This window comes from Pangasianodon hypophthalmus, chromosome 26 (genome assembly GCF_027358585.1).
Source record: "Pangasianodon hypophthalmus isolate fPanHyp1 chromosome 26, fPanHyp1.pri, whole genome shotgun sequence".
Taxonomy (NCBI): Eukaryota; Metazoa; Chordata; class Actinopteri; order Siluriformes; family Pangasiidae; genus Pangasianodon; species Pangasianodon hypophthalmus.
The window spans coordinates 14121111-14133646 of NC_069735.1; the positions used below are offsets into that span (position 1 = coordinate 14121111).

A 12536-nucleotide genomic window follows, 5' to 3' on the forward strand; every position below is an offset into this window, starting at 1 on the left:
TTAACAGATTGCGGCTTTTTTGTCCCTGTATGTGGAAGGCAGATAAGTTCCAAGGTAAGAAAACTTTAGAGATAAAGTTAATTTAAAAACCAAAAACAGAAAAAAGCAAACAAGTGAAAATGTCACTGTGATTTTTTTATTAGGTTTTGTTTCATTCAGTTGGCAAAAAACAACTTTTGTCATTTTGAAGACAACAAATTTAGAAATATCATCTGAGAATCTATAAAATAAGTACAAAATAAAAAAATATTCAAAACAACAACGACAAAAAAAAAAAAAAAAGAAAAAAAAAAATCGACACACCGCAAAGATGCAGAGTAATATGTTGGTGCCCCTCAATTTCATTAAAAAAAAAAAAGAGCAACAAAATAAATCAATCAAATAATATTTACAATAAATGAAGAATATTTACAATAAGGTAGTTACACAAAAAAAGTCCCATTTGTCAAATTTCACTTCATGAAGCCTATGAAATAAATAAGTTAATTTTTACAGGAAGAACCAGGTAGCCCTCTTTTACAAGAAATGAAAAAGGCTGCTGTCGTGGGTAACCAAATCGCTGCCAAGAGTAAACATTGTAGCTTTATTTTATTATTATTTTTTGTTCTAAAAACCTGTTAACAGAAAGAAAACCCCAGAAGGCACTTGAAGATGAAATGTGTTCCTGTGGTGTTACTTGGACAGAACAGTTTGTGCGGTCTTATACATTCAAGCTAACGCACCAGTGACAGTAATAACAAAATGGCCGGCATGCTCGTGCGTGTGTGTGTGTGTGTGTGTGTGTGTGTGTGTGAGGAGGTCTGTACAAATCATCCAGCTGTCTGCATCGCTTTAATATCCCTCTCATTCCATTTATATGCGGCCGTTCAATAATTCAGGCCGTAATTGCAGCTCAGTAGAAGTACATTATTATCCCTTTCTTTCAGAAGCTATAAATACGTCAGCTCGCAGTCGGAGAGTGTGTCTCGGACTAAACGGAGTGATTGGATTTATACTCGAGGAGTCCAGTTTAAACAGTACTTGATCCAGTGACAATCGAACCCATTTCCAGTCTGATTCAAGTGCAAAACAAAAGCGGCCTGCGGTTCATAGTGCGCTTTTACAGATTTCAAACACGAAGAGAAATCGTTTTGTTAATTCCAGTTCCAGACAGTTTATTAAAAAAAAAATAAAAAAAAAAAAAGTCCTAGCTTTGTGCACCATCTCTACCCATGGAATTCTGGGTAAAGCAGAACATGAACGAACTGTTTTGTTAGCAACGGATGAGAAGGGAGAACTTGTTCATTGCAATGCAACAAGATGTCAGGGGAAAATGATGTTTGAGAAGTTTTCAAAGTTAAAAAAAAAACAATGTTTTTTTATATGAATATATTCACACTGCCAGGGAAAAGCTTCTAAACATCTGGAATGAATGTTAGGGTCCAGATGTTGCATTGAAATAAGCAAAAATACTCAAGTGTTACATCAAAATCTAAATCTGGATTTAAGAATGAATGAACTGACTGAATTAGGTGCGTAATAAGTGCTTTATTAAACTCAGGTGCACTTGGAGGGTAAGTTGGTAAGTTAGATCTCAAAGTTTGGTCCAGGGAACCTCAAAAGCTTCGTCAGGCCTCTGATTTTTGTGGAAATCACCACATAAAAAAGTTGCTATGCCTATAAATAATGGCGACATGAATCTAATGACGATTTTAATAAAATGTGACAAAATTCAATTGGCTGAAAGTTCAAAACTCAATGGCTCCAATTATATCTGAAAAATTACTGTACACAATTGAATAATGTGTGTAATATTTGTTGGATTATGGTTGTGAAAACGTATTTATTTTATTTGTCTTTTACAGTTAAAGGGGTCTCTGACTGCAAAAAGTTTGCGAGTCCCTGCTTTAGATAAAAGATTCAGAAAGAGTCAGAGACAAACATACATTTGTCCATTCACTCATCCATTTTCCTTAAAAGAAGTCCACTTAAAGTTTAACTGAAAATCCTACACCATAAGTATAGCATGAAAGCTTTTTACTGGCAGTGTAGGTTTAAGAGACAGCAGCAGTCTTTATTGAATGAGTGCCAACAAACGAACGCAGCTGTTTTTTTTTTTTGCTTTTTAAAAAGTTACAGCCATCAACCGTGTCCTCAAATCGTACAAACGCTAGCATTAAAAAGCTAAAGCAGTCTGTCGGATTCCTTCCGAGCCGATGCATGTTTAAGTACCGTATAAAAGTGACAGGATCAGATCTAATAAAGAGTGTATGTGGAAGATGATTTAAAAAAAAAAAAAAAAAGTAATCTTGGCCATGTTGTAGCAATAAAGTCAGGAGCTCAGAGCTTGTTCAAACACGTGAGAGGAAAACGTTCACCCTCAGACAGAAGGCTCGTCCTAGTACACATGTGTGTGTTGTTCTAGTGTCTCTTCAAATGAACAATTAACTGTGTGTGTGTGTGTGTGAATGAACGTGATTGTCAGTGTGTTGTGTGTGAATACAGTAATTCCCTATATAAATGCATGTAGGTGTAAAAGAAGTGTGGGAAGTGTTTAGTGATTAGTTCTGGTGCCTCTTCATGTGCAGGGCGAGGTGGTCGGAGCGGGAGAAGCTGCGGCTGCACACGGCACACTGGAACGGCTTAGCTCCCGTGTGTTTGCGGAAGTGGCGCGTCAGCTCATCAGAACGAGCGAATCTCCAGTCACACCCTTCCCATGTGCACCTGTATGGCTTCTCGCCTAGAACAGCAACAACAAAAAAAACCCCACGAAACAATAAACTTCAGATTCAGCGAAAAATTCCATGACTCCATATGAACAACGATCCCTTTTTTTTTTTTTTAAGCAGACGCTATATACGATTTGAAAAATGTGATCAGAGGTCATGTTGTCTCCTTTTGTTTTGTTCCATGTCAGTAACCACATTGACTAACACCTGTACACACAATGCCTTACACCTACACGTTCAACTCCAACCTCCGAGATAAATGTTTTTTTTTTTTTCCAAACAGAGATATGCAGCGTGCTAAAGGCCGGCTTGTCAAGATCAAATGCAAAGTCTGTCGAAGAAAAAGACTGCCACGACGCAGTGTTTGTCTTTCCCAAGCGCAGGGCTCAGTGTTTTAAAGTCAGTTCTGCGAAAACCAAACAAAGCGTCTTCTCTCTGAAACGGGTCCCGTCTGATAATCTGTTGTGTTTTGTTTTTTTTTAATGCCACGCCGGTAAAGAATGAGACTTGGCCTAGAAATACAACGTAAGCCTTGACAGGTTTATCCAGCCTGTGATGAAAACAGCTCTGAACAATTTTCATCACATGAGGAAAAAGAAGAAGAAAAAGAAGAAGAATGCTGATGAAAGAGAAGATAAAAAGCTGCTACATAACCTAAGCCTCGTTTTAAAGATTAGAGCCAGGTGCTACATTCAGACACAACTGAACTCGTTCGGGAACTGAAGTTAATCAGTGTTAAAAGTTAGATTAACCTGTAATGTATGAAAGGTTCTGTATAAGAGCCTGAAAGATAATTAGGCGTAAACGGTAAGTAAAAGGTGTATGTGTGGCGCTCGGGCACAGGTGAAGGGAGTCCCAGATGAGGAATCTTGTAATGACTTGTTTTGGCGAGCTCATCTCGGCACATGGCGTGCCTGGGGGGCTTCTTCCCCCTCTCTCCTGAGACACGGAGAATTAAAGTGTAGCTCAGGTGATTAGCCATTGTAAAGCCTCTTTCAGACAGTAGAGAAGCTTCATAAAGAGGAAAAAAAAAAGATAGACAGAGAAAGAGAGAGAGACAGAGAAAAAAAAAACCTGTCCTCCTTGTTGTACCAGTTCAAATAGCCTGTTTAATAGACGCTGATGAGGAGGATAATGTGGACTCCCAAACAGTTTGGAAGTTAGCAGGGATAATTTAGTTCCTTTTACAACACAACGACTGTGTGTGTGTGTGTGTGTGTGTGTGTGTGTGTGTGTCACTGCTATGACAACATTAATGACTACACAAGACTTAGGAGACATAAAAGAGAGGAAGAGAGAAAGAATAGAAGTCTGTTTGGTTTACGTACAATCATTCATGGACTGTATATATATATATTCCTTTTAAATTAGCTTTTTTAAAATCTGTAGAGAATCGAGATTTATTGTTATGGTCACGTCAGGAGTAATCTCACTGCGAGTTGAGGGCCAAAGCAAGCTGACACTTAGATTTATGGCTTGTTTGCTGTCATAAAGTCCGTTCTTAGAAAAACGGTCTAACAAGTGCCGATTGCTGTGTTTGTTTTCCCTCCATACGCTCAAGGTCACGCTGCGTGGCGCGTCAATTTTACTCCTGAATTTTACAACAGAGGTTGCGACACCAGATGTTCAGAGACTCGAAGGCTCGAATGTTTGTGCTCTGCAGAACTTCAAGTTGATTCGAACCAAACCGTCAAAATCTCATATCGAGTCGATGGTGTGGGATAGCTTTCAGGCAGCATGCGGGAATGAATGCGAGGGCATGCCAGAGAGCTCCCTCCTGCCTAGCAACATGACCCGAAACACCCAAAATAAAGAAGCGGCGCTGCTGCGACAGGCCCAAATAAAAACCCAGCTTCAATTTGGGGTGGGGTTGAGAGGGGGAGAAGTTCTTACCAGTGTGCGTCCTCAGATGAGCTTTCAGATGCGAGGACTTGGTGTAAACCTTCTTGCAACCTGTAAAAATAAAAATAAAAAAACACCACTATGAATGGAGGAAATTAACAGGGCAAGTCACATCAATAGTAAACTCAAAAGGAAACTAAGTGGGAACATTTTCTTTGGCTTCAGTAATGTTTCCATTCCATTTGAGAAGCTAAAACCAATCTCATCTTGTTAGCTGTAAAACCTCCCCCTCCTCCCGTTCAGTGAAGCGGTGATGGCTTCTAAATGGCGGAGCGTGGCGTTTCAGATGAACTGCTTAGCGTAAATGCACTATTAATGGTGTCATGAGGCTTGCCTGTTTTACAATCTGGTCGGTCAATTTGATGCAACAGGATTCAATAACAATCGGGGGGCTGACGTCAGCTCCCTCGCATTAATTCAGAGGCCTGGTTAAAAGGCTTTGGCCCGGGCCTGAATTATTCAACAGTGGATCGGTCTTGGTGAGGAAGCGCAAGAGAAAAAGGCAGAGAGTGCTCGGATAAAGGCAGGAGAGTGGAAGGGCGATCAGTGTGCTTTATAAACATACACCTGAATATGAAACAGCTCCTAAACATAACACTTAGTAAGTGAAGGACTGCAGTGGATGGTATCTACAATTTGATGGTTTTGGGCCTAAAAACTGTTCCAGCTGTTCAAACGACAGTTGGATTTTGTTTAACTCAGACTATAGCAACAACACTGCCTTTGCTGTTATAGAAAAATTTTAATTTCTCGAAATTCAAGGTACGGCCTCAGTAGTGTGAGCAGTAGAGCAGTAGTGTGACCATGTTAAGAATGAAGTACTACTTCTCCATACCTGGGAAGTCACAGTGGTGTATCCGCCTCTTCTCGAGGTCGGGATTTGTCCTGCGGTTGTATCGGACAGGCATGACCCCGGCGCTGGTGGTCGCGGGCGCTCGTGTGGATGTGGGTGCTTGATGAGCGGGCATATGGCCAGCCATTTTGGACGCAATGCTGGCGGCGTAAGACGGCGGTGGCGTCAGGTTGTGCAGCAGCTCTTTCTGCCGGTCTGGGCTGCCCGGCTCGGAGGTGGGCGGCGAGGGAGGAAGGTAGGGCGCTTTGACTTGCGTGTGGCCCTGGGCGAAGTGACCCGAGGGGGCGAGCGGGTACGCAGGCGTGGGCATGGCGCAGTACGGCTTAGTGGCAGTCTGTGTGGCTGCTAAGTGCAGGTCATGGAAGGAGGGCACCTCTGACGACATGGCATGGGCGTGAGAGTCCGAAACGGCCTGAATGGGAACGTCAAGGTCCGAGCTGAGCAGCTGGAACAGATGGCCATCCTGGGGAAGCTCAAAAGAGGGCATCTCCTGCTTGACGAACACGCCATTTGAAGCGTCACCTGCATCCATGGTCGCGCATGGTGCCGAGGGCGAGCTGAAGATGGTAGTGAAGTCAGGAAGAGTGGGAGGGACGGAACAGTCTGGGCCTGAAGAGAAGGTCGAGCTCACTGGCTTGCTTTTCACCTGGCTGGGGACAGAGGGCCGGGATGGGCGGCACAGACCACCACGCAGGTAGGCGATGTCAGGTAGGTACACATTCATGTTGATGCTGTAAGGGGAGCCCTGTTCATCGCAGAAAAACTCCACAGAGGAGCTATCCTGGCACTGCTTCTTGACTGCCAGGGAATCCTGCAGCTGAGGTGTCAGGTATTTGTCCATCTCTAGCTTTGCCTGGAGGGAAAAACAGCAGAGATCTCGTTTTAAACACCTGCAGACAAGGATATGTCAAAGAATGATGATTTCATGACAGGTGGAATGCATACGCTGCTCGTTTCAGCAATGATCGAAGGATTTTGTCTAACTTGGGAACACAAATCTTGAAGAACCTTTCAGTAACTCTCAGATAATGTTCCGTAGTCCTGACAGAGATTTGTAAATTCTTAGCGTCGAACTGGTTATAATTTAACAAATTACTGTATGTATCTCTGATATGATTTGCAGCTGAATTTCATGAGCAGACCGGAATGCATGCTATGTGTGTAGCAGGTGACGCAGAGAACACTTGGGCATAAATATGCATGTAGAACAGCAGGGAAAGTTTTAAAATAGATGTGTAACACAGTCACAAACACATCAGCACTCCTTTTCCAGTATAACTTTGAAACGAAAACGTGTGGACGTGGAATCGAGGTGGTGGCTCAGTGGGCTACTGATTGGAAGATTGCGACTTCAAATCCAAACACCGCCAAGCTGCCACTGTTTGGTCTTTAAGCAAGACGCTTAACCCTCAAGCGCTCCCCCTTAACCCTTAACCCTCAGTTCAGAGCCAATATAAGTGCAGAGGATTCCAAAAGGTCCAGCGGGACTTGAAAATTGACCAGACTATAGGGAACCCGGCACACGACTACATTTTGTGCTGCAATCATACCTAAACTATGATGAGGGACGGATGAGGTTGTTGGGTTTTTGCAGTCAGCAGGCAAACATTTATCACACAGCCTTCAGTAGGTATCCGCTACATTCCCCCCTGCACTGTAAAACAGAGCTCATACATACCGCGGGCCCAAAACAGACTTTGCTGACGCGCGGAAACCTGCAGCTTCACTCCCTCACTCACACACACACACTCACACACACACAAACACACACTCACAGCCTCACACACTCAGCTTTTCCATATAAACCTCAGCCAATTATCATTAGAGCGCAATCAGCGGGAAATGGCCAATCAAACCCGCGGCTTGTTCGCCTGCGCCTGCGCCGGGGTGACACCCGGAATGTCGGGTCTGCGCTCCTCAAGTGCACGGGCTATTTTTGGACTTTTAGACGTCCAGCTGTTCTGTTTCACGGTTGCTCGGAAGTTTCACTCCAGGATCGCCTGGAGGAACGTGTGAGGGCGAGGCGGCGGGGAGGAATCAGATGTTGTTGGTGGTGGTTTCAGTGGCCAAGAGACCCCGAGACTCCACCGTGAACCCGCATCATCACATATAAACACACACGCACGTAAACACACACACATAAACACACAGCCATAAACACACGTATAAACACACGCGGGGAAATCCCGAGTGGTGAAATAAACAAGGACGCATCATGGCACGGGAAACAGACATGCGTCTCAGACATGAGACAAGGACACACCTCTGATCTTTCATGCAAGACAGTGTTCAATAAGACATGATGTTTCTAAAAAAAAAAAAAAAAAAAAAAAAAAAAAAAAAAAAAAGATGATTATTATGATTCTGATTGGGATTGGGATTGGGATTACCTGCGCGTATTCGTTGGCCAGTCCCCTGTCGGTGTCGGTGAACAGAACGGACTCCTCCTGAAAGCCTTTCATCAGCGGCAGAAAGTCCTCGTGTCCCGTTAACAGCGTGGCTGCCATAACGGCCCGCTACGATGGACGGCGTCCGCAGAACAAATTACGCTTTCTTTACAGACGTGCGGCGGAGGAGCGAGACGAGTGCGTGGCGCATGGACCGAGTGCACGCGCGAGTGTGCGTGCTTCTGCGTGCGTGCGTGTGTGTGAGTGTGTGTGAGTGTGTATACGCGCTCGTGCTCACGGCGGATATCCCGGTTTCTGCCTCCTCTCGTCTCAGGGCCTCGGTGATATGAGGCTGCTGAATGGGCGGGGCGTGGCACCCGAGATTAGGAAAGTGAAGCAGCTACACCTCTCAGAGCTTTTGCTGGAGCTGCGCGTGTCTCAGATCACACAAATCACACACTAGCGCACTAACGAGCAGCTACAAATAAATAAATAAAAATAAAAAAAACCCTCACTTGTACAGACTATGATGATATGATATATGATGATGTGTCCTTCATCATTAAAGCACTTCTGTAGTCCTGCCTGCAGTATATCAGGTGTCCATGCTGATTGGATGCTTAAATTAAATCTATTTTTAATGTATTTTTAATCCTCCTTTTTTGTTACATTATTTCCTAAATAAAAGGTTAGATCCCAAAAAAAAAAAAAAAAAAAAAAAAGAATATGAAACATACTGTTTTTCGTAATACAGTTCCACTATTTCCTTTATTTTCTGGTGGTCCAAATAAAGAAATATTTTTTGTTGAATTTTCCACCAGTTGCCAGCAGGCAGTGCTCCCCTATGGCAGGAGAGCTACCACCCTCGGGGGTTTCAGGGTGAAGGTTAACGCGTGCTTCCTGTGAGACACGTGTTCCCAAACTGCTGCTCATGCTGAGTAACACACTTGGAGGAAAGCGCTATCCGCCCCCTTCCACATACATGACCTCACAGAGGCGTACGATTGGCTAGTGTCGCTGTGGTTGAGAGAGGACAGAGAGTACCCCCCCCAGAGATACAACAGCCACGGATGGGACTCAAACTCACAATCTCCAGCCACTAAACAAATAACATTTCGATCAGGATGGTGATAAATATGTCTACCATGGCTGATACCAAAAGCAGCAGTGAGATACTACTAATGGAACATCCTATTTAATACAATATAATTAAATATGAAGACAATGGCCTACAATTATAAACTCAAATTTACTGTTTCGTTAACTCTGCACATTTTGTTTTGCCCAAATTGGGACGGTAGGTCTGATATAAAATACTACCAGTACAACAAAGGTGGTGTGTAAAATAAAAAGAATAGAGATATAGACAGATAGATAGATAGATAAAAATGGGGCTGCATGGAGGTTATTTTTCAAAAATGTAACTGGGTGATATTCGCTTGCATCACTTCTCAAAATGAATCCCTGGTGACATGTGCGATGTATTGTGCATCAATAAACTATCTCCAAGCGTAAAGATATGACTTTCACCATATCACCACCGCCTACAACATAGTATGCGTCAACCTACATCCAAAAGTTTATGTCAAAACAGTATCTTACACCATCACAGGTTGCCATAGTGACTCTAGGTGTGTACTGTAGGGTCTTGACGTCACACTGCACTGACTGGTACGTAGTTCACGATGGTGTTTGGATAGAAGTAATTAATAGGCATTAAAGCACAATAGCTAGCTAATGATACCATGTTTAAATGTTGATCTAACTATAGTTTCTTTTCAAATTTAGAGTCATCACAGATTTGTGGTTAAAAGAATGGAATTATTTTAGTTTTCCCATGATGTCAGATGGGTTGAGTTTAATTTCACTTTAAAAAAAAAAAAAATCAACATTGTAGTTAAGGTGGTAATGCATCCAAATCAGCTAGCTGTAGAAGGTGGTTGCAGGTGGAAAAAGCAAGTCCATGGGTGGCGTTTCTTAGGGATAGTTTAAAAATAATCCGTGGCCACTAAGATCTTGTTTTAAAGCAAACAATCAGAATTAAATCAAATCAATTCGTTCAAACACAGGCTATGGCAAACAAAGGGAAAGTGTAAGTGCAGACTGTTTTATGATGTACAGAACCATTTCTGTTGTACAATATATTTCAAAGATTAGAAAAGGAAAAGGGTGATTAAAGGGTGAAAAGGGAAGATAGATTGGAACGCACTAGACAAAGACAAAAAAGGCGTACTACAGACATCGCAAATCAGAAATGTGTGCGCACCACAGTGAACTTGTTTCCCATTTGGTCTAGTTTCAGGTATTTTTGTATCTTATTTTTGAACTACAGTGTGCAGTTTAGGACATAACCGAGCTTGATGTCAAATTTCTGGGCAGAGATGCCAAAGCTGAGAAACAAACATGGAGCAATTCACTACATAAAATGTGCAATGAATGAGTGAATACTTTTTTTTTCCTTTTTTGTAATAAGACATTTGTCAGAAGTAGACATCCCATGCAGAAAACAATCTGGAAAGTATTAATACATTGTTGCAATGTAGGAAAATGGAAAATGTTTTTGGTGCATGGACAACTGTAATCCATTATAGTGTCAAAATCACTTGTAATGTACTTAACGTGTATTTCACAACAAAATAAATAAACAAATACATTTTGAGATGATGTTTATATGCTTTTTTTTTCCCCAAAAAAATGTTGAATGATAAGGATCGAAGCAGATTGCCTCCTCCCACTACTACTACTGACCGAGAGAAGAGGAGACAGACGAGTCTTATGGCATGCAAGGCTCTGGCTATTTATAAACATTACTGTGTGTAGCGCCTTCCCGATTAAAAAGAAGAGGCCGGAGACTCCTGTTACAATGAACCTCAACAGACAAAAGAGCGCTCTTCTTCCTTAAGCCATCTTCAAATGGCTTTTCTCTCTCTCTCACACACACACACACACACACACACACACACATACACACATACACACATACACACACAGAGTACAATCATGACACAAATAATGCTCCTGTAATCACAGATCCAAACAGATTCCACTTCCACAGCAATAAAAAAAACAATTGCATTCTTTTTAATTTAAAATGAGATTTTTTTACAAGTACAAAACACACTGTACACAAAGTGAATTCCGGTGCCCATAAATAAAACCTGTACGTTGCGTTCCTCTGGTAAAACAAGTCTCCGCTGGTCATTTGGACTTCGCCTTGAGCTTTCTGTGCCACTCAGGAACTTCTTTATTGGTCTGTGAAAGAGAGAAAACAAGCTATTTTGGCTGTTCCTTTGAACTTTGCTACGTATTGAGGTTTCATAAAAGGTTCGAAATCCCGGCCTGCCATAAGCAAACAACCTCAAGCCAATTACAGGTTTACTAGAAATAGTACGAAAGCTGACGTGAAACGGTCCACGGGTAATACAAGAATCACATCCTTTTTTTTTTAAACCACAAATTATTAGCCAGATTCAATATTAGCTTTGTATTGGAAGCATTCCTTCACAGAGTTGAGTCTCAAAGCTCAGATCACTCTGAATATTCACAGTGAACATGATCAGGCCTTACATGCACAAATTATTACATCATGATACTCAAAAAAAAAAAAAAAAAAAGTTACAGGTACATTTAGTGTTGAGAAAATTAGCTCCCGTTACCACTTACATTATAGCAGCTATAAACAGTCATTTTCTCACCAGCCTCTTTTTTTTTCTCTCTCTGTCTCGTGAAGTTAATAGACCAAAAAAAAAAACAAAAACACCACAGCCACGGTCACGTCATCACAAGGCATAAACTCCTCTGTGCTGAAGAATTTCCCTCTGTTACAGCTTTGCCTCTGATGGTTACAAAGCGCTGATACTTCCTTCCACAGATGTTAAATTATCATCTGCTTACAGAAAACTTCATCACATTTTTAAAATCTGTTTATGTATCGTGTCTGTAATTGAAGTCTTGGTGTAAGTTGTTACTATAGAAACAGTAATGTATTAATATAAACCTTACTCGAGACCTTCTGACCAACCAGCATTCAGCTTTCAACAGCGCGGTTTTAAAGTAACCATCAGCACTACGATTCTAACATCAAAACCTGTGAAAAAGCACAAATTGTGTTTACTGTGTGTATATTTTTATTAATATTCATTTCTTTTCATTTATGACTCTGTCTGTTAGACTGAGCTACAGGTCTTGTGGCAGGAAGCCATTTTGTGCTCACATTAACATTATCGTTTGTATTGTTTATTATACAGAGTTCGTCTGCACTCACAAACACTGTAGGTTTGGGTCGGAGTTGGTTCTGCTCCCCGTCTGCTGTTCTGCTGAGTTCTCTGGGCCTCCGTTCCACTGCTCTGCTGCTGCTGAGCTCCGGTTCAGGCTCTCGGTTCTGCCGTGAGCGCATGCTGACCAGCGCCTGCTTCATCGCAGACAACTCCTATGAGGAAGACGCATGCAATCAGAGGACAGGTAAATTCATCAGTGAGGCAGACCTAAACTCTGCTTTCAGCTGAGTCAAAATGAGTGACAATGAAGTTACCTAAACCTTTACAATGTGTGTAAGTAACTCACTGTTGACCCTGATAATCCATTCATATCTGTCACTTAGTCATCTCTATTGCTGTATGACTAAGCTTACAGTCAGGGTTAGGGTTAGGCAAGGAGTTTAATATTCAACACCGATTTATATTCCAG

At 42.0% G+C, this 12536-nt stretch overlaps 2 protein-coding genes across 7 annotated transcripts in view; both read right to left on the reverse strand.

Annotated features, from left to right (window-relative positions):
* Positions 1 to 1162: 1162 nt before the first annotated feature.
* Positions 1163 to 10769, reverse strand: klf5a (Kruppel-like factor 5a). Its single transcript, XM_026931668.3, has 4 exons — positions 7854 to 10769; positions 5446 to 6316; positions 4602 to 4661; positions 1163 to 2719 (listed from the first exon to the last, which is right to left on the reverse strand). The coding sequence occupies exons 1-4, from the start codon at positions 7968 to 7970 to the stop codon at positions 2541 to 2543; spliced, it is 1227 nt and encodes a 408-aa protein (XP_026787469.2). The 5' UTR covers positions 7971 to 10769; the 3' UTR covers positions 1163 to 2540.
* Positions 10770 to 10904: 135 nt separating this feature from the next.
* Positions 10905 to 12536, reverse strand: part of pibf1 (progesterone immunomodulatory binding factor 1) — a 33550-nt gene continuing 31918 nt past the window's right edge. For 4 of the 6 annotated variants that reach the window (XM_053229984.1, XM_053229986.1, XM_053229983.1 and 1 more), the window contains exon 17: positions 10905 to 12279. In XM_053229984.1, coding sequence (XP_053085959.1) covers positions 11998 to 12279 — 282 coding nt within the window. In that variant the 3' untranslated portion in view covers positions 10905 to 11997. The remainder of the gene's footprint in view (positions 12280 to 12536) is intronic. The other 2 variants (XM_026932388.3, XM_034300346.2) reach the window with 2 other exon arrangements.

Bases quoted from the DNA above. Each gene is read 5' to 3' on its own strand.
- klf5a (XM_026931668.3), bottom strand. From the start codon at position 7,970: ATGGCAGCCACGCTGTTAACGGGACACGAGGACTTTCTGCCGCTGATG. The intron at 6,317-7,853 runs GTAATCCCAATC...TTTTCCCTCCAG, and splicing joins TGGCCAACGAATACGCGCAG to GCAAAGCTAGAGATGGACAA. The intron at 2,720-4,601 runs GTAAGAACTTCT...TTGCTGTTCTAG, and splicing joins TCATCTGAGGACGCACACTG to GCGAGAAGCCATACAGGTGC.